General features: G+C 35.4%; 1 protein-coding gene across 1 annotated transcript; it reads left to right on the top strand.

Annotated features, from left to right (window-relative positions):
• The first annotated feature begins 2,682 nt into the window (after positions 1–2,682).
• LOC103722306 (agamous-like MADS-box protein MADS2) lies at positions 2,683–22,060 on the top strand. The gene is made up of 8 exons (XM_008812815.6): positions 2,683–2,910; positions 17,378–17,456; positions 18,740–18,801; positions 18,950–19,049; positions 20,254–20,295; positions 20,416–20,457; positions 21,465–21,607; positions 21,718–22,060. The coding sequence occupies exons 1-8, from the start codon at positions 2,726–2,728 to the stop codon at positions 21,800–21,802; spliced, it is 738 nt and encodes a 245-aa protein (XP_008811037.3). The 5' UTR covers positions 2,683–2,725; the 3' UTR covers positions 21,803–22,060.
• Positions 22,061–22,347: the final 287 nt, after the last annotated feature.

The raw sequence follows: 22,347 nt of genomic DNA, 5'->3' as shown, positions 1-22,347 counted from the left end.
AGATGACAATATGTTCTATAGTGCTAAGCAAGGATTGAGGCTTGTTATTTCATGCTAATTTCTACATGGAAGGCATAGAAGGAAGATAAATAAGAGAAACCATGGGGCACTATTCAGATCTCACATGATAGGTTTATTCTGCAAGGATCCATGAAAGAATAGGCATGGTCCACTCAAGTTTATGCAAGGTTATTCGAATCATGACATGTCGCACCAATGCATGAAGAAATTATGAGACCAACCAGCAAGAAGCTTTTACATTATAAGTTCTTCTTCTGATTCTTCTTTTTTCCTCCTTTTTTTGATATTTTGAGATCACTATGATGTTGCACATCTTAGCTGCTAGTTAAGGCATTTTGAAAAATTATCGTTCCCGGGGTCATGCTCCATCGTTGTTGATTTTTTGTGATATATAAAGAAAGCTTTGTTATTTTTGAGAAGAAAAAAGATGACCGGTCTATTTCACCTTTGGCATATCCCTTCATAAGATCCACACCCAAATCATAGTACGATGACTTATGCAAGCATTGGAAGTTAATATGTGGTTGTTTTCTTTTTAAAAAATGAAAATAGATAGTTGAATGACGAACTGGTGCCTAAATAGCATCGACACAATTGTGAAATGTCGATTTGCTCACCTTCTAACCGCAGACATTTTCCTTAAGACAAATTGTACTCTCTTAGAAGGCCAAGAATTAGATTTGCAAGCAAATTTTCAGCTTCATACCTATTCACAATCCACAAAGAACTTTGAGATTAGTGTTCACCATCATGTGCTCGATGGTGCAGTAAAACATCAACATGGAGCAATGTATGAATCTTACAGTTTTCTTACACCGAAGAAACCTAGTTTACGCTTCACAACAAATGGAAACCAAGCTCTTCAAAAAATGAAAAGCATATAGGGAGGTAGTACAAAAGAAGAAGAGTACATAGTATTTAGATTGTTTTGTCAGTTTCTAAATATTCAGTTGTTATCTTTCTTTTCCTTTCTTTTTTAGGAGAAATTCGAAAGTTTATGATAATGTCCTGTGAGCCTATATGCAATGATCTAGGCTCATTCAGGGTGACTGCATGCCCTCTACATATTCATATTACATGAGTACTACTTTAGATGGTAACAGGAAGGAGCAACTTATGATTCATGAAGGTACAGCAATAAAAAGGTAAAATAATGCAAGAATATCAACTTGTTTTTCCAAATTCAAACCATAAACAATTGTATCGCATGCTAGGTTTCTATTTTCTTGGACATGTTTTACAATGGAACCAATTTTACGATGTTTTGATGACCAATAGGATGCTGATTGTTTTTGAGAGGCAACGAGACGATTTATATTTTGAGTCTAAGACAATGAAGAAGACATCCTTTTTGTCTATATCATTGAAAGAAAAAAAGAATGGGCATGGACCACAGTGCTTTAGTTGGATGCATGGAGTTGGTGACACAGCAAGTCATGGCTTAACCAAGTGTATCATTGCAAATGGGGCTGATAGTTGGAGATGAACAATCTAGGATTGAAAAAACATGCCAATAAATAATGACTTGTGACCCAATTATTCGATCAAGAAGTTTGTAAATAATGACCAATCCCTTAAAAAAGGCACGACAGCAAGGATAAAAAGATGCAGTTACCGATGAGGACCTATGTGGGCATGCCTTTAGTCCAAAAGAAATTAGTTATGCATTAGTAAATCTTGAGTATTTATTTAGAGCTAAAGCACCCAAAATATAACCTCATGGTTAGTTTTTTTGGGTAAAATCTTGGGTTGTTATAAATGGTATCAAAATAGATCAATTCATGGCTTACGTGGACTAAAGGATATTGCAGCACAGGGCTATTTAGGTTAAACAGAAGCTGATCATAACATTTGTAATTGAATTTATAGTATTTATGTTGGCATTTGAACGGATTTGACTCTTAGCCTATGCCTTAAACAACGAGAGTTTTTAAGAACCCTTTATATTATTTATGCATTAGGCAGTTCCCAATACTTTAAGCAATATACCCTAAAATATAAATATATAGCAATATTTATAATAAAATATTATTAATAAAAAAAGTACTTGCAAGAAGGTTGTAATGCAGCAAATAAATATTTTTAATGATATAAAATAAATATCATAAGTAAAAAGTTATTTTTATAGTAGGGGTGGATGCAACTATGCAAAGCTCCATCTAATGCTGTTCAAATCGATTAATGGCATCCCCTAAATGTTGTTGCCGCTGTCGAGGTTGATTGGTTAATGCTTGGATAATGACCATGGGGCACGTGTCGTATGCCCAAGGGCCCTAGCCTTAATTGATAGCCCCCCTAGTTCCTATATTTCCCCAATAAATCCAGGGGCATCAATGTCACACCACCTTCTCACCCATTGCCTTATCGACACATGTCCAGCCCTTACAGCCTGATGGTTTAAGGTTGGCGTCGACATCCCCCTTCCCTGACACCCTCAAAACGAAGGAGAAATTAATACATGAACCTGGTCCAACGGACCAGTCCAAATGGGGCACGTGTACGGTAAAGAACAGTCATCCCGAATTTAATCTTGAATTATTTAAATACAAAGAGCAATGTGGCGAGTGACTATTGGACTGGTCCATTGGACCTGGTCCATCTAAGAAGACCCAAAAAAAAACACGCTTTTTAAGACAAAACGGTGCGAGCCGGCACGGATTTGAGGGAGGGAGGGAGGGAGAGAGAGAGAGGGCGAAGGAAAGAAATGGGGAGGGGGAGAGTGGAGCTGAAGAGGATCGAGAACAAGATAAACCGGCAGGTGACGTTCAGCAAGCGGAAGAACGGGCTGCTGAAGAAGGCGTACGAGCTGTCGGTGCTCTGCGATGTGGAGGTCGCCGCCATCATATTCTCCAACCGCGGCAAGTTCTTCGAGTTCTGCAGCAGCTCCAGGTACGTCGTACCTGAAGCTTGGAATTCAACTTGAAAGAATTTAGAACATATGGAATGATCTGCTCCTACCCCAGCTGCTTTTTTTGTTTTTTTGTTTTTTGCAATCCGTCTTTGTTTATCTGGATTCTTGGTTTGGATGATCATGATGATGATTTCGGAATTTCTGCTACAATTTCTGTTATATGGATTTCGTTTTGTTTCGTTCTGCAGATTAATTTAGAGTAATTTCGAACTCACTAAATCTGGTGAATTTTTGGCTTGGGATGGTGCGTTCTTGAAGCTGATTGCCATGATTTCTTGGGTGAACTTTATTCTATCTTTGTGAGGTCCAGGTCGGATATTGGAATAGGTGATAGTTTTTGGTGTCTTATCATTGTAATCAGGTGAAATCGCCATGCCTACAGGACGCCTACTGGACCGTGGTTTTGGTTTGGTGGTACTGCGGCAGTGTGTGTTATTTGATGGAGGTCGAAGAGTACTGTTTCATTTGAACATCTTATTTTTATTCAAGGAAAAATGTGTTTGCCAGCCTTTGCCAGATTTTTTTCTTTCTTTCTTTTTGTTTGTTTATTGGTAAACACATCTTTCATCAGTACAGAATCATATGGATAAATTCTCCCAAAGAGGGATTATGTCAATCAAGAGCTGAAATCTAATAAAAAAAACGTAGACCAATAAGAGATCATGGTTCTGAAAAGAAAAATAGGTCCTGTACTTTTTGTCAGTCCTTTCGGAAGCTAGTCAAAGTTGAGATCTTTGGATATTATATTTGCTTCTCAGTTCTCTCTCTCTCTCTCTCTCATAAAAACTTTTGTGGTGCTCTTGAATCTTGACAGTGGTAAGTTGTAATTTACTGTTGTATTTTGTTGGTGAGATCTTATGTCCTCATCTTTTGTTGGTGAGTATTTGATTAAGTTCTCGGATGCTACACTAAAATTAAGGCTTCAATTGTATCTTGTGCCTTTTATTCACCTATTTTTGTTTCGCATGCATAGAGTTGCCTTATTTTTTGTGCATTGCAAACCAATTTTTTATAACGTTTGATGGTAATGATGCCAATAATTTGGCGTTTCTTATAAGAAGCCATAATTTTAAGGGTAAATAAATAAAGTAGAAGAAAAGTAGAAACTGTTATCAGCAAGCACAAGCTTTTTGTTTTTCAAATTCTGCTGATAGAATGGAGGTTGTTAATGCAGACTACTTCCACTAACTAATGCTCGGGAAACAGATTTTCTGGCTAAATTAAAAAGATTGATGGTCAGTTGTTAGCGGAGGAACTTCCTAGAGATTGCTAACTTTAAGTAAATACCCTGAAGTATATCATCAAATAAAAAAGAAGTAAATACCATGAAGTTGTATCACAAAGTCTCTCTTTTTTTTTTCAGAACGTTTTGGAACTAAAATGAGGTTAAAAAGGCTTACAGGGAGGCCGTTAGGAGCTGTCTTGCTCTTGATTCTGGGGGTCTAAAGTTCTCAGTGCTTTGTCTGTAATTTTCCAGTCTCCTCATGACTAGGTTCAGAATAATAGCTACAATGACTAGAATATGTGATATTTTTGATGTATTAGAATAAAGCTCCATTTTTCCCTTAGAAAGGCCCCATGGTGGCTCGGAGAAGATGTATTTTATTTCTTACATATTCTTATATAAGAACTTATGGCATTTATAGAAAAAATATTGGAGAAAAAAGGAGTAAACTCGATATTAATTATTTCAGATTGATAATGAAGCTACCATTAGATTTTTAGAAAACAAATATGAGGGAAAACTTATTGTTCAGCAAAATTCCTGTGCGAGGGCAATAAATTGTTTTTATACTCATAGAGATTGAAGTTGCATGCTTTAACCTGACCATTACTTTGTAAGATATAGGTCAAACTGCAAAACCCAAAGGTTGAAGTTCTAGGTTTTTTTCTTTGGCTGTAAATGTGAATACAACTTGTTTCCACCATATTTCTCCAATTAATAATGCTAATGGCATTCATATATGGAGGTTGTGAAATCACTGACTTGGCTCCACACAATCTCATTGCTTAAACATATTATGATGAATAATTTCTTGCAAAGGTGCTTTGCAATGGAACACGACATAGAGAAAACATGGAGCAGCCAGATATGATATAAACATGGATTTAATATGATTTGATTACCCTATTCAATCCATGCATGCCATGTCATTCCATGTGTAAATGCCATCTGCCCTTAAAGGTTCCTTAGAGACTATAGAATAGTTACACAGTCCTCCCATATATATGGGGTATAATGTAAAAATTCAACAAAATTTCACATTGTTTCTGAGATATGTTTTCTCATTTCTGCATTACTGGTTCTTTGCTTTTCAGCAACCTTGTTCTTTGCCACATCTAAATCTCTGACCTGTTTGGCAATGTCAAACCCAAAGTTTAAAATAATGAGCGGGGAATAATCAAATTATGCCTCTTGTTTTACCATTAATTACACTGGTTGATAATCACCATCGTAGTAGCCACGATGTATTCTTTAACAAAAAAAAAAACTCAAACCTGGGTCGAATCAGCTGTAATTCCATGATAAAAGTAAATAATGGTCATGGAGAGAGGTATCTTATTAGGGGATATCAGCAGCACTCAAACCTTGGTCGAATCAGCTTTCTTTGGAAATATATTTGTGATTGGAATACTCCTTCAGTTGCATTAGCTGGTCTCTTCTTTCACAACATGTTTGAACATCCTTTTCTTGAGATAGAATCAAATAACCTATTCAGAAATGTCATGAGAAAAGTCTCACTTATGATCTTCCTGATAAGATATCTCTTGGAAGACCAAGAATCATGGATCTATCATAGGGTTCCATTTTTAAACATTTTAAAGAAATTACTTGACAAAGCATATGAAAGAGCGAGCTCTTTCCGTACCTAACACTTTACAATATATTCCTAATGTCACCCTCTTTGTTCCTTTTGAATTAAAAGAGACTTTAGGGTGTTCTTTGGCAAATCAAAAGCGTTATTTATTGGAAGAGTTGTCTGCGTTAACATATTGTCATTGCAGAAGGATCATGTAAATAGATTGAAAAGTTGGCTCATGCGCTTCTTCGTTGCAATTTGCCAGAGTTCATTTAAACAAAAGCATTTCTCAGTTGTTACTAGATTGCCTAATTTTACTTTAAAGAGTAACACAAAAATAATCAAAGGGCCCACAGATGTTGGAAAGTAAATGAAATTTAATAAAGCATTAATTAGTACTAATAATGGAGTCCAAGAACATGTCTCTTAGTATTTCTAAATGATGCCTCTTAGAGTCTATGTATTTATTTAATGTTTGTGTCTTTTTGTTATAGTGATGCATCTTCGTAAGGGTATATAAAAGGTCATGTATTGTATCCATATAAATCCTTGTTATCCACCATTTTACAAGTGGGAAAGCAAGCAATTAGTGTGTTAATTGTCTCCAAATCGGTTCCTATTTTATCTTGTTTGTTTGGTGAAGGTTTGAGTGTTTATTCCTTCTCAAAATTTGTTCTTCTTGCTATTTTATTTTGATCCTTATACTGCAGTCCTGAACGTACAGTCTAGCGTGTAGTCCAGCTACACTTCGAGAGTGGTCATACACTGCACACCAGATATCCTTAGCATGGAGCCTTTGAAAGAACAAGATTTCATTCTTCTCCATGCTTTTGAGCAATCTAATTGTCACATTTATCAAATGCATTTTCTCAAGGAAAACTACATACAAGATGACCATAGAATTTCTGATTGCATGACTAGCAAATTGAAAATATGAAGAAATATAATTTTATTCAAGTTTGTCCCATATATCTCCTAAAATCTATTTTATCTTATCTTAATTCCCTTTAAATAATTCACCTGCTAGTTTATCCTTCTTATTTGACACTCTTCATTCCCCCCATATATCTAGAGAAGCGATTCCTCATGTAAAACTTCACCACCATTTAGAGAAGTAGGTTTTTCCTTAGAGTTTCTTCATCATTCTCTCCTAATCCAACTCCTTATGCAGAGTATTTCTAGTACAAGTAATCAAACCACTTGATTACTTTATTTTTTCAATTGGTTCACTTTAGATTTTAAATATTGTGAGGAACAGGAAATGCAGAATAAAATCATCTTTTGCAGACCATGATTTAGATCCCAAGGACAAAGAAGAGTTCCAAGAGGGTTTTGCTTTGGAAGAACCATTTACTAATAGACAATATGTGGGTGTACATATTTAAGCTTACGTTTTTTTGGGGGGGGGTAAATATTTAAGCTTACGTTTGATGACACTTTTGACCAGTGCAAGGTTTGAGTTTGACAATGTTGAAACAAGTGAACCATATGAAATCTCAGCGGCAAAATCCAATGACAAGAAGTTGATTCCTGGTGGCAGTGATTGCTAGTGTTATGAAGACATGTTCCAATGCCCTCAATATATAAACCTCTTTGAGAATACATATTTGTGGTCTCTAGTACAGTCTCATAAAATATCCCCCATATGGTATACGTATTAAGATCTTTATGGGCTAAAACTGGCATCTTGAGATTAATTAGCAACCTCAAAGATGTTCTTGATGCCAGGTAATGGAGCCGTAAGGATTGTTCCTTGTGAATTCCTGCTTTTGAAGGGTATGACTTTTACCCTTGTAGGCGATGTGATGGTCATGGAGGATGACCATCACACATGAACGACTTGGGACTCTTACTGCTAGCTTTGAAATTCTTTGGATCATACGGAGGATGTTTTGAGCACTCTCTTTAATGTCAATTTTCTAAGATTTGACTTTGAAGTTGGTTAAATTTTTATCTCTGAGTGCCTTTATGAAGACATATGTGGCTTGTTGTTGGGAAATAGGTAGTAAAATGGAAAGTGGAAAGAGAAGAAATTGAATAAAGATACTTGGAGGAATAAGAATTTTGTTCGATAAGATACACTAATTTAAGCATTTTAATTAAGATAATGTTTTTTCACTATAGATGCAAATGGACCCATGAAAATTCTATTTCTATATATGTTTGTTTAGCACTTTCATTATCTTCAAAGATTCTGCTCCTTCAAGATCTTGGCAACCAAATCACCCTATCTAGAATAGGAAAGAGCAAGAATAACTTCAATAGAAGAGGGTTTCGGTGGCTTGTTTTTGTGTGCGCATGCATATGTGTGAGTGGAGAGAGAGAGATATTTGTTGTGTATTAGCCCAGCATTAATCACTTTTCTATTTATAGTGTATGATCAGACTTTTAGATACTAGTTGGGGTGAAGTGAAGAAACTATTTGTTCTCTATTTTTCCTTTACAGAATAAACAGATGAAGAAACCAATAGTTATTGCCCAAAAGTTATACGTCCAAGTGATGCATCCTTGGCCTAAAACTGAACCAATCTGGATTTTAAATATTTGAACTGTTTTTGTTGGAATTTCTCATAAAGGTGGGCTTCTATTGATTATGGAATGATTTTATTTTAATTTATTACTAATACAGACTAGGTCATCGCCTGAATGAATATTTAAGAAGCCCATAATTAATTTGTAATTATATAGTTATTTTGTACTCTATTGTCTGAGTCATGTGGTGTGATAAGCATTGGTGTAGGCCTGATTTAGTTAATAGGCTCTATAATGGGTAGAGCCATTATTATTACTAGCTAGGTTAGATTCCTACTCTACTCTTTTATATATCTGCTAGTGGAGAAACCCTAGAGCATTAAGGTCTCTATATTCTTAGAGGCACTTTTTCCATTGAGGAGACAGGCATCAAGGAGGAGAAGGAGAAAAAGATCTACCTCATCTTTGTGCTTTTTTTCATAAGCATTGTTGCTATGATCATTAATAGCTGCTTAGGGCTCTTAAGGTATGGTTCGATCTTTTCTGGTTTGATTTATAGTTTTTCGTGTTATAATCTCCTGCATGTAGTCCATAAAATCCCACAGTTCTAGAGTGGATCATTGGTTTGTTCCTATTCACTCCATTTCTCCTCCTTTCCCTCCTCCTCCTCCTCCTCCTCCTCCTCCTCCTCTTCTTATTTTCTCCCTCTTTCTTGAAAATACAATATATCCTATAATCTATTGTATCTAAGATATTTATAATAGTGAAGTTTTTCTCGTGATTCTTTTCTAACAAAGAAAGGCCTTATATGGAGCTTGGCTGAGAAAATGAATGAGCCTCTCCTTATATTGGGGAGGTCTCTATCTTCTTCTCATTCCATCTAGTGCAGGACTAAACCAAAACTCCTACCAAAAAAGCAAAATCAAAATTCTAGAGAGAACTCCAAAATCCTAAGTTTCACAATATATCTTATCCTTACTGTTTATTTTATGAGTAGTTGTTATCATTATTTTATGTGCTATGTACTTTTCTTAGAATATTTTGCAATACTTCTTCCTCAGTCTTACAATATTCGGGTTTACTTCACTATTATCTGCTACCTATTTTGTGAGGTGATACTAATAATGTGTTTCATGTTATTGTGAAATGTAAGAATTTCAGATGTTGTTGTTGCTAATTTTCTGCTAGTGTTTTGTAAAAATGTCCTATAGTATCCTTTTCAGTCATGTTGCTTGGTATGCAAAATGAAATATTGCTACACAGTTTGTTTCACCAACGATGGTGTGATTTTTTGAACCAGGTGCATTCTTGGAGTCTCAGTTAAGAACCTTTCAACCATGCTAGGTCTATTTATAATGGTGTTGAAAATAGTAAACCCATACCCAACCCATTTATTTTATTTGAATCCTTGGCAGCTGGCCAGTTGGAATGAGACTTCACTTGTTTGTTATATAGCTTGAAAAGATAAACTAGGATTAGAGTTTCCAAAAATGTGAGAAAGAGGAGGATAAGGAATTAAAGTTGAGAATAAAATGTGATTACTCCTAAATATGTACTCCACTCCACTTTTCTCTCAGTATTCTTTTTTTTATTGAGCAATGAACTGTATGATATTTCTAATCACCTCAACCTTAGCTGGATCATTTCCCCCTACTTTATTACCAGTATCCTAGAGACCTAGGTTGAGCCCTAGTGTCTATCCTGAAACTCACTTATTTATAATTAGATTGATCTCAAGTAACTCAAACCCAGGCTTAGTATAGAACACCTCTCGTAGATCCATTTGTTTTGGGCTAGTTCAAATGGCTTGTCATTCCAGGTCAGAAATTGCCACACGTAGTATTAACTTGATGAAAAAATTTTTGAAAGATAGGAGTCCCGGCTATATCTTCCTTTTGGACTGGAATTATATGTTAAGGAGACTTTTTGTGGATTTTGGAAATATTTAGTATGGTCATATTTCCTGAAATAGCCAAAGTACAACGGAATTTGCTGGCAGCTAGAAATTTTCTGAACGGCTATAGCATTTTGAATGTTTGAAAAATAAAAAAGCATGAAGTATTGCTAGCCCATAAATTTTTTGAAAACATGCAAGATATTTCACCAAACTATTATCTAAATTGTGCCCTGCTTTGTGATCAAATAATGATTCATCACCATTAAAAGTATGTGAGAAAACAGAGGGATGATCATGGATTGAATAGGGACTTGATAATAGGATATCCATGTCCATATCTATTTTTTTTGGCCAATATGAATTTTGTTTGGCATATATCATTACGGATGTGGATGTTAACTGGATGCTAAAATTAGTATTCATTTATTTCTCATGATGAATACACATACAATTGGATATTCACAATATCAATATAAAAGTTGGACGATATAAATCTTATGAGCGGAATATTATTGCACTTTATTAAGTAAGCTCAAACAAAGCATAAGCCTTCCAACTTTCTCTTATACTTTCTTTTTTTTTAAAAAAAATCAATTGACTATTCAAAGAAGAAGAAAGAAATGCTTTACCCACTTATAACACTTAGTGACCTTAATAACTCCATAAAAATATATACTTTGGCTTTAAATGCTAGATCTAGTTGTTGGCTGCAACCCACAAGTTCAAATATCGTTCTATAGGAGTAAAAAGTAGATCTATGCATAAATAGAACATGAATGTAGAAACATATCAATACCCACATTTCTTTGGTGGATACAAGTAAAAATACAAGTATCAGTCTGATGCCAGAATTTATCATTGCATTTGGATAAATTCATATACAAATTGGATTTAGATTGACATTACATGTTCTGCTTTATGCTAAGAACAAGCATTGCATTAGGGACATCCAATTCAAATAATAGTCATGCATAGATATGAAAAAAAAAACCAATCAAGGTTGCCGATATTGCACATATATGAAAGATGACAAAGAAGATAGCAACTCTAATCATGACAAGTTCAAGAACATATTTTGATACCTAGCACTATGCATGGGCAAAGCTATGTACATGTGTCTCCATTGTCATGACTCTTTGTGTGGAGAGATTAGCTATATTGGTTGTTGCTTAGTATTCTCTTACCCTAGCAGTGGAAAAGTCACTGACATATTTATGCCAAAACTTATGATTTAGTTACTTATATCTTGAATTTCAGAACTTGGGCTTGTGGGCTTTGAAATTGATATAGATTAAGATGGTGCCAAGATGAGCTTTCCTCAAGCTATTGCCAACTTTAAGGTTTACAACATATTTTGTCATAAGGCTCGCCTAGTTGACACCATCTGTTATGATTTTAATTTTGATATCCTCAACCTAAACCTCAATTTTGACTTGCCAATTTAGTTAGAGTATGCCCTCGACACTAAATCTTCAATAAAATATTTAACAAATCAAAATTGACTATAGGGTAAAACTAGTGTTTTGTTTTTTATTTTTCTAAGACTAAAAGGGGCTAATTCTCAGTTGCTATCCGAACCCACCCAATTTGACCTCACTTAGACTAAAGCCTAGGCCTCCAGGCCAATTCAGTCAAAGCACAAAAATTAGGCCCAATGAGGGCCATTAATTGGCTCTGATTTAGCTCTCCAACCATCACCAATCATTATAATACCAAAAATCGCATTCACACACTTTCCATGGATGCTCTAGGGTATGCATTAACGAAATGTCGATTTCTTGTTTAACATCAAAAATAGATTGGGTAAACGAGGTATGAAAGGTGGCAGCTCATCCAAGTGTACATGGTGTTCCAACTTTGTCTTTCGAAGCTATTTTTACTCTGCATTAAAAAAGTAATAATTTGCGAATGTTGCTTCTCAGCACCACCCTATTCCCTACAATGAACACCAATCACTTGTGGCAATTGCGGATTGATGTAATATATAGGGGTCATGTGGGTGATAAGCAGGTCGCATCTTATCCCATCAATCATAGCATGTTGGATATTAGAGTGGAGAATAGAGTGGTGTGGTGAAGCATTTTTCATCATGTACACACCATTTTATCCTATTTTTGGACTATATTTTTTTTTTTTTGTGATGATGGTTCTAACATATGTCATGATTGATAATAACTATAAAGTGCTTGAGCATTTATATGGATTTTTGTATGGATATATACTTCTTGAATAAAGTATATACTGGATGGTCATACGTCAAACTTCATTTGGGGATTAAGACGGCTTTATAGTGCTGAGTATAGTTTTTGTGTAGAGAAAATTAGGATTAACCAAACTGGTGGTGATCGAAATTGCTCAAGGTATATAACATAATGGCAAGCAAGTTACTAGCTGGATGAAATGAGTGAAATAAACATTGGAAATTCCCAAAGAACATTGACTTGATTCATTTACAAAGTGACAAATGAGTTAGAACATATTGTCTGATATGATGGTTCTAATTGACCATATTTTAAGAAATTAAATATAATTGAAAGTGAATTAATTATTATGATGTTTCAAGGTCAGAAACTATACCGGATATGAAAAATCATTGTTCTCTAATGAAATGTTACTGAATATTTTGGGAAGGAGTATAGAGAAACATTTATATTAGGTGACTTGCCATGATAATTTACTTTAGCTAGTCAATAAAAATCACATTGACAGTTCTTAATAAGATAAGTAAATTATAAGTAGTCATGTATATTGCTTCAAAAGAAAATTATAAATAGTAATACATGAACTTCTTGGGGACTGTTGTTAACACTGTGTAGGGGCTCACTTACTTATTTACCGAGTATGAGCTTTTTACCAACTTATAAAAGTATGTTTACCATCTTATATTTTTTGTAGGTATCAGTGATGGGAAGCAAATGGAAAATATCTTTCATCCAAGCATTTAAGCTAGCATACTTGCAAAAGAAAATTTATCCCCCATAATATTCTTTTTTAGAAGTGTCACATCTCAAACCTATCATTTGGGTTGACACGTGATATGGCTACATATTTCATAGGGTATAACTTTAGCGAACATGCAAGGCATGCTAGATGACTAAAATTTTCACAAATAATTCATCATTTATAGAATAGAACATTAGCTCCAATATTATTGAGCAGCAAAAACAATCCAAATGTAATTTTTGAACATTCAATAGTATCAAAGATATTTATTTTGTTTCCACCTTACACTGCTGAATCCTAAATTTCAACCGAGCGTTAAGCATTTTGTAGCTCTAAAAAGAAAGTTAAAAGGCTGGCTGGCATTAGCTAATTACCTCAGTAAGAATCCCCCCTTCGCACATGCACACACCAATACAAATAATGCAATGATACATAATAATGAACATAACCGATAGAATGGCATCAAAGTAGAGTATAGTGGTCATAACATATATACACCAAATTATTCAATATTGAAAATTTGGATCTATTAGTCATTAAACTCGACATATCGATCTTATCCCGTCAATAGCACTTTACCCCAACAATGACCTCAAATAAGCATCTTATTAGCATCAAATTAACAAAGTTAGGCTTTCCGGGATTACAGAACAAGAACTTCCAAATACTTGTATAGTTTTGAACTAGCCACAACCATACTCCAGCCTATGGCTAACAAACCATAATAGCATGTTCCTTCCTGTGGTGACATTATGTACAATATCATGTTCCAACTCGTAACAAAGCTATCCATAATGTCACATTCTTTTCTGTGATAAAGCTATCCACAATGCCATATTTCTTCCCATAATGAGGCTATCCACATTAATGTGGTTAATCCAATAACCCTTTTTGTATAACACTAGATTATGCCAGATTTTATTTATTTTAACTAATTTTACACATTACACTTGTCACATTAAAATATAATCATGCCATGATTCATGCAAAAATTAGAGTAATCATCCTCATCCTAAAACATGCTATTTAAAATAGTCTATATAAAACATTTTTCCTTAGCCTTACCTAATTCAAATGAATTTTTTCAAAATTAATTAAATGAAGAGATTAGGATCAAGATTCGAGTATAGAACCCATGCTAGACCGCTCCTTGTCCGAATAATCACACCCTTACAAAAATTAAGATCATTGGATTAAGGAGGAAATAGAGTATGGGAGAAGTAGAAGGGATAAAGTTAGTCAGGTGCAGATGCCTATTGTCCCCAAATTTATTCAAATTTGAGATAAGGCTAGCTAGGTGGCAGTGTCCAGCATCCCTAAATCAATTTAGATAAAGTGACAACCAACTAGATCAAGGGCACGAGTCAGATATAAGTAGGGGTGGCATGGCCAAAGATGTTAATGGCCTGATTCATCGACTCCAAATGGAGAGCAGCTGGCAGAAGGCCCTCGCAAGAAACTAAGAAAAAAACTAGCATCAAAGAGAGAAGGGTGAAAGACAGAGAGAGGGGGAAGAGGGTCGTCTATTTTATTGATAGAAGAGGAAGAAGGAGAGAAAGGGGGAGAGTGAGTGAGAAGAGGAGCCAAACTCAAATGTGACACAACGGTGGTAGAATCTGGGGACCGACTATGGCAGCAACCAACTGGATCAGGTGGCCAAAGGGGAGAAACATAAAAAAAAAGGATCCGTTGTTGTAAAGCTCGGTCGGCCACCGATCAAGCGACAAAGTCTAGTATGCATGCCGGCGATTAGTTGACATTGAGGAGAAGAGATGAAGACCAACGAGAGAGAGGTCCAAGCCTCTCAAAACTAGAGAAAGGTTGGATCTATGGCCACTGAACTAGGGTCTCGGTCGTGAAATAGGACTATTGGGGAATTGCTCGAGTTGACCACTCGGTAGACGGCAAGATCTGGCATGGATGCCTTTGGCACATGCTCTAGCAGGGAGGGGAGATGGTCGAAGGAAGAGGTCCGAACAATTTTAGATCTTTGAGACAAGGGAGCACAATAGGTTGCCTTGCCTTGAAATAGGGTCATTGAGATCGCCTCGGGATCTATCACCAACCAAACGGTAGGTTTCAACGAGCACCCAACATTTCGAACATCCATAGGGGAGGAGCCAATGGGGAGAGGAGGAGAAAAATAGAGGGAATAGGGTGAGGGTTTTAGGCATTTTTCTTTGCCCTCGCTAGTCATTACATGCACGGTGTCAGGCCCATGTCCTCTTAGAGATCGCAATTGTGGCTGTGTCACTCCGGTGGAGGTTTCAGCCTCCTAGCTTGGCCAAGTAGTGATCTTGCTTGGCTAGGAATTCAAGCTTTAACTTGACAAGATCGCCAAGTCGACTTGATTGACCGACCGAACGAGTCAAGTATGGGCCTCACAGTCTTCCATCAAAAAAAAATTTATCCTCAAAATTAATATTTTTGGGGCCTTCAAAATGTTAAGGGTAGCCTCCATCTCAAAATGATTGCTCTGCTGAATCTTGATATATGGGATGGTACAATATCTCAAGACTTGGTCCTTATCCATAATTCAAAAAGGATATACCTCATAGGTCAAATCCTTATGAAACTATAGTGCTCAAGCTTCATTAGCTTTTGGGTAAGATCCTAAGTTGTTGCAAATGGTATCATAGTGGATTCAGCCTATGGCTCATATAGACTATGAGACATTATAGTGGGCCCATTTAGGTTGACCACGGAATGATTGTGATATTTGTGATTGGATTTGTGGTACTTGTGATTGGATTTGACTGAATTTGGACTCTTAGCTTAGCTAGGATGCTAGCAGTTAAATGCGGGGTGGGGAGGAGAGTATGTGAGGACCATATAGCCATATGTTTAGTCCTACATCGGCTATATACTAGATAGATCTTGGATATTTATGCAGAGCTAATGAATCTATATATCACTTTTCAGCTAGCTTTTTTTGGATAAGGTCCAGCATTGTTACAAGAAGTCAAGTCATACTAATGAGATTTTAGTGCTTTAATTGTGTCAAGAAATTTCGTACTTCAAACAAGGAACTCTTAATAAGTAAGCATAATTTTGAGTATAAGTAAGCTGTTGATGATCCTGTTGGTGAGGATGTTGGATGAAATAAAGGATCGAAGAAAATCTATCTTCTAGAATGTATAGAGACAAGGATGGTAAAGAGGCCATGGAGGTCTTGGTTCAGAGTACCTTACCTATATTCTTGGGCTATAACTGGGACTGGGACCGAAATAAGTAAGCATAATTTTGAGTATAAGTAAGCTGTTGACGATCCTGTTGGTGAGGATGTTGGATGAAATAAAGGATCGAAGAAAATCTATCTTCTAGAATGCATAGAGACAAGGATGGTAAATAGGGCATGGAGGTCTTGGTTCGAAATTCAGGAGTACCTTAACTATATTCTTGGGCTATAATTGGGACTCTGGGACCTGCACTAGAACATGAGAGGCCTTATATTACAAGTTACACCAATCCTCTCATGCAACGTAGCAGGAAGAATTTTTATGGGCACAAAACGGGCAACTCCCCCAGCATTGCTCATCACAAAATATTCTCATACTTTAATGGGTCATACCTTGATTCATGAAGCTAGATCATCCAGATGGGACAAGGCTTGTTTATTATAAGTCAGATCAAACCAAAACTGTGTCATTTTTTAATTTATTTTGTTATAGTTTTCCTCACAAAGCCATTTTAGTCTTTTGGTTAAATGGTCAGTATCAGTATATAATTGGCATCCCTGCACCGGTTATTCTTAAGACTTATATCTGGGCATCTTCATCAGCACGCTAATCATATGGTTAGATTATGTATTCCATTTTGCTTTTAAGTACAAGGGGACAAACTTTGAACACTTGTGGCATGCATGCATTAAGGATTATTAGCAAGAGGCAAATGACAATCAAATATATGATGGTGGCAATGAAGTGTTCTTTTAAATCCTTCAGAATTGGATCGTGTACAATTGTTTTTTCTCCTCAGTTGTTTCTCTTTGCTACCATACAAATTTTCAGATGCTTTCTGCCTCGTTTGGCTGCTGATTTTTTATAATTATTAGTTCCCTAAGAAAGCAGTGTGCACTTCAAACTTTATTTATCAAACCACTATTACAGCGCCAGTCAAACGTTTATCATCTCATCATTGGAATTCCCCTTCACAAGTTCCAAATTTGCTAGAGTAATTTCTCTACTATCTTGTTTGTTTTTTATTAGATTTTTCAGCCCTGTGGTCAGTTTGTTCCATGCATGATATCTTTTATGTTGTGTTTTGCCTTTGTGCTTATAGTTTTCATGTAAACCTTAGTGTTAATTGAATTCAGTTTCTACCATCATGCAGTATGCTCGAGACAATTGAGAGGTACCAGAAGTGCAGCTATAATGCATCAGACGCAATAGTTCCTCCAAAGGAGACACAGGTAGTTCTGTCAATTTATAAACTTTGTGGACAGGTCAATATAAATATCCATGTAGATGTATGACCCTTCCAGTTCATACTTGACAATGTACAATTACTTGGTTTGTTTAATGTACCTTTTAGTACGTCCTTTTTTTTATATGTTTGATAATTAGCACTTACGAGAAAAGCTGCATCCATATATTCTCGTAATAAGAGTATGGCATTTCAAGATTTAAAGTGATGAAGATTTTGTTGGACTTTTTTTGTTTCTGATATATGCTGAATATTTTGATAAATTATGTGGAGAAAAATTTCCCAAATATTTGATGCATTCCGGATATTCTAGGAGTTTTTGAAGAATCCATGGATTTTTTCTCTTGTACAGACTCAAGGGTTTTCTGAACAGTAAAAAGATTTTATATGAAGTTCACTCTAAAGGGTAAAATAACAAAACCAATGATCTTATCAGTCAACAGCTTGGATTGCTCCATAATTTTCTTTTATCACCAGTATAAAGAAAATTGCCATACAGCTTCATGTGGAGAAGGGAAAATCTTCTCAGCAAGTAACATTTATTTATCTGAAATAATAAAGTGATAAGTTCTACAACATTTAAATATACGTAGATGAATAGAGGTAATTGATACATGGCCAGATAACTATTTAGTACTATTTGATGACTTTATATTTTCTATCATAGACTGAGTTAAGCTTATGTTCATATGATAAGAAGGACCCTGTATCTGTTGTGATTTATGTTCCATAATATGCCTCAATTTGTCATGACCACTTTATATATCTCACGGTTATGTTTCTGGATATGATCTTTCTTGCCTCATCCTTGCCGATCCCATCTGTTTCTTCGATGAATGTGAAATTTCGTTGTTTAACATGATAGAAATGTTATTGTAACTTAGCAGAAAATTACTGTAAAGGCTCTACAATACCTCTATAAGTATGTCTACATATGTGATATATCTGTTTACTATGTCTTGCTGTTTGGTTGATCCGGATATGTTTAAATGACATTGACAATTGCTGCCCTATTTGCAGTGGCAGCATGTAATTTGTTGAGTGTAAATATCTTAAGAGAATATATATATGATTGTTAAATTATGTTGATAGACAATATTATACAATTTATTACTAGTTCTGTAATTTATTTCTGTTTTTCTTCAAGAATACGTTATATCATGTACGCTGGAACTTCAAGTTGGTTTGATATACATATTTTTAGAGAAATTGCATCTATCCTTGGGCTTATGATTGCTGACTAGGTACTATTTCTCTGTTCCGAAGCAGAACAGTTATCATGAATATTTGAAGCTGAAAGCTAGAGTTGAATTTCTACAGCGTTCTCAAAGGTAGTCTTTTGAACATATATTATGGTGAAGTCCTTTGCCCTCCCTTCCGTTCCATGCTAGTTGTAGTTCTGTAATCTGAATAACCGTGCATACATTCTGCTTGTCATGTATAGAGATTGTAATCGTAATTTTAACCATGATGTTTTAGAAATCTTCTTGGTGAAGACCTTGGTCCATTAAGTGTAAAGGATCTCGAGCAACTTGACAATCAAATAGAGATATCTCTGAAGCACATCAGATCAACAAAGGTTATTTTATGAATTTTGTTTAATTTCTAGTACGTCTATAAATAGCTAAAAAGTTAAACAAAATGCGATTGTCTTGTATATTGTATTCACTAGTATTAGGATTTGATTTATGATAAATTATTTATTTTTGTCAAAAGGCTATTGGCAACTTTTTATATTGCAATATTTACATAGAAGGAATAGCGATAAGGTAATGAGAAGAGGGTCATGATAAATGAAAAATGTAATGGTTCATTCACTTTGATGATTTAGTTCTTGATCCCTTCCTCGTGGCATTTGATGTTCAGGGAAACTCATCGTACATGGTCTTTTGGCCCTAAAATCTTTATATCCATGATCATTATTATGTGTTCTTGTGACCTGTATACATGAAATGAAAAGTAAAAAATATGGGAAACCCTTAGATGAATGGGTTTGTTGTTATTTGTTTGCAAGCATTTTTTAAGTCTTATATCCTGGGTTATCAAAACAGTCCTATGTAGGTAATTTCCATATGAAGGTGCACCGTAATGAATTTTTTACTTAGTTATTAGAAATTGCAATTCCTTCACTCTTGTCATGTGTGACTTGGTCATCAGAAATTTTGACACTATTAAAGCTTCTGTGCTGTTTAAATAGGATATTTAGTCACTTTTGAGCAGAACTTACGTAGTAAATTGAAGGGAATTCTAGTGGCAAGATCCTAACTACGTCGGATTCGAATAAATCCCAACCCTCCATTTCTTTGGAACAGGTCCAGGGTCCTACGTGGTGCTGTCCACCCTGAACTGTATTTTTGATGATTTGTAATTAGGATTTTGATATCTCTATTATTGTGATATTATTTTTCAGTAGAAAGGCTTGCAATCCTAGATGACCTATAGTTGAATGTATTTACAATATAGTCTTCATGAAAAGGAACAAAAATTGCCGGAACAACCTTGTTGAAGCTTTTTCATCTTCTCCCTTTGCTTCCTTTTTCTGCGTTTAAAGGAATGCAGGCGGAATATAGCTTCTCGTATAACATGCACTACTGTACTTCGCTTTCCTTGATATAACATGTACTTGCAAAAGAGTTCTAACGATATTTTGCTGTTTTTTACTGATGTCCGCAACAGGGACTGGAAGAGCCAAAATTATGTTTAGATATGCATGTAGATTTCCTGTTTTTTTTTCAGTCCAAATGATGTTTATGATTCTGAACATGTTCCCTAAACATTTGCAGACCCAATTAATGCTTGATCAGCTATGTGATGTTAAGCGCAAGGTAACTTCCTTGGGCACCTTTAACCTTGACTCAGTTTCTGCCTTGCCAGCACTTTCTTTCTTTCTTGTCTTTTCTTTTCTTTTCCTTACTTTTGAGTCAACAAAATTTATCTTCATGCAGGAACAAATGTTGCAGGAAGCTAACAAAGCCTTGAGAAGAAAGGTATCATAATTCATCAAATTGATAACTAATGCCATATTCTTGCCAACAACCATTATGTCCCAAAATATTGCCATCCTTGATTAGTTACTGAGCTTGCCATCCACTGCACGATAGTATCCCTTATTTTTTGTTGATACTCCAGAGACATGTGCAATGCATATTAAGTTTAAAGAGAACAAAATTTCTGAAATTTTTGAAAAATAATTATTTACATAGAATCGCAGACGATATAGATATCGAGAAAAAAATAAACGCATACAAGTAAACAAAGCAATAAAGAATTAACTAGATGAAATAAAATTAGTCAAGCATTTCATTTTTGTGAGGTTAGGGTGAGGAGCAATGTTGCCAAGAGTCCATGTAGACCTCAACTGATGCTCTTTAATAAGAACAGATGCATAAGGATGGTCTTCTTATAATTGTACTCCTTTGACATTGTTAAGTGTTGACAAAAAAGATTACTGTTCTCTTGGATGGATAATGGATGATCCTCATTCCTTTTGAGAGGCACGCAAAGTATGGAATACTTCTACTGTCATGGCAAGCTTAAAAAGCAGTATCTTCTGGGAGTATCTCTTTCTTCACCTTTTTGATATGCCATCACGCTTTTAGTTAGTATAAACAGTTAAAAACACTAATAATCTGGAAGCTTTTAGAGTCATCTGATAACTCAGGTCAGTGTTCTTACCTTTTGCTTCCCCAACAATTTTCAAATCACCATCTTTTTCTTTCTTTGTTCCTTTAATCTTGGCTGCCTAAAGTTTCTTGTAGGTAATCCATCTTCTCAATGCAAGATTCTCTCTCTCTCTCTCTGTGTGCAACATTTGGCTTTTACTCTCTGTGTGCAACATTTGGCTTTTACCTTGAGAGTCTGTCATTTAGGGATGAAACAAGATGTTGCTTGTAGATAACCTGCTGCTTCTCTTGCTATCATTCTCTTACACAAAAAATCCGAGCTCCAAAGGGTAATCCAAGTCACTTTATAATCTTGATCTTTTTCATGGAAGCTGGAAGAAGGTACAAATAATCCCCTCCAACTTTCATGGCAAAATGGAGCAAATGATGTGGGGAATGCCCCATGTGGTCGTGAACCTCCTCAATCGCAGGGATTCTTTCAACCCCTGGGATGTGAACCTTCTCTGCAAATTGGGTAACACTCATTCTTGTTAAACACAGTAGATCTTTTTGGCAGACTAAACCCAGTACATTTACCCATTACTTGGTTTGCTAATTGCATGATGGATGATCTTATATGTGCAGATACCATCCAGTTTGTATAGATCAATTGAACACTGAAGCCGCCGCCACCCAGAATGTTAATGGGTACTTTCCCTGGTGGATTTGACGAGTTCTGGAACTTGAAAACTTTCTACCTCTACAGCTGAAAATGCTACCTGATCAATTCTTCCTTCCTGTTTTTATATTTTACTCTGATGTTCCTTTCCCTAAAAGTCTCATATGAAGATATGATAATAATAGATCTTGAGTCTTTGTATCTGTAAAGTGAACCAAAATATGTTGCTAGATGAATGTGGAATGGTACAATAGTTTGTACTGAAATAATATTATATAGAAGTTAATCAGATACATTATGATAATAATAGATCTTGAGTCTTTGTATCTGTAAAGTGAACCAAAATATGTTGCTAGATGAATGTGGAATGGTACAACAGTTTGTATTGAAATAATATTATATAGAAATTAATAAGATACATTATGAATAATTTTTTACTGTCTCTAATGAACATTCTGAGCAATCTATGGGATCGTATATGTTGCTTATGTTAGTTAATGGATGTGTCTAGCACTCCCAGCGGCTCCATTGTGTCTTGTTCCAGAGTATAACCTGTAAGAGCTTGTAATGGTGATATGATGATGTGATATCTTTTA

The sequence above is a fragment of the Phoenix dactylifera genome, chromosome 7, assembly GCF_051530095.1.
Source record: "Phoenix dactylifera cultivar Ajwa chromosome 7, Ajwa_hap1_PhDact_Kaust_v1.1, whole genome shotgun sequence".
NCBI classification, from domain to species: domain Eukaryota; kingdom Viridiplantae; phylum Streptophyta; class Magnoliopsida; order Arecales; family Arecaceae; genus Phoenix; species Phoenix dactylifera.
Note: the sequence above shows the minus strand (reverse complement) of the source record. Positions and strands in the feature narration are given on the sequence as shown.

Bases quoted from the DNA above. Each gene is read 5' to 3' on its own strand.
- LOC103722306 (XM_008812815.6), top strand. From the start codon at position 2,726: ATGGGGAGGGGGAGAGTGGAGCTGAAGAGGATCGAGAACAAGATAAAC. The intron at 19,050-20,253 runs GTTATTTTATGA...AAACATTTGCAG, and splicing joins AGCACATCAGATCAACAAAG to ACCCAATTAATGCTTGATCA. The intron at 20,296-20,415 runs GTAACTTCCTTG...ATCTTCATGCAG, and splicing joins TATGTGATGTTAAGCGCAAG to GAACAAATGTTGCAGGAAGC.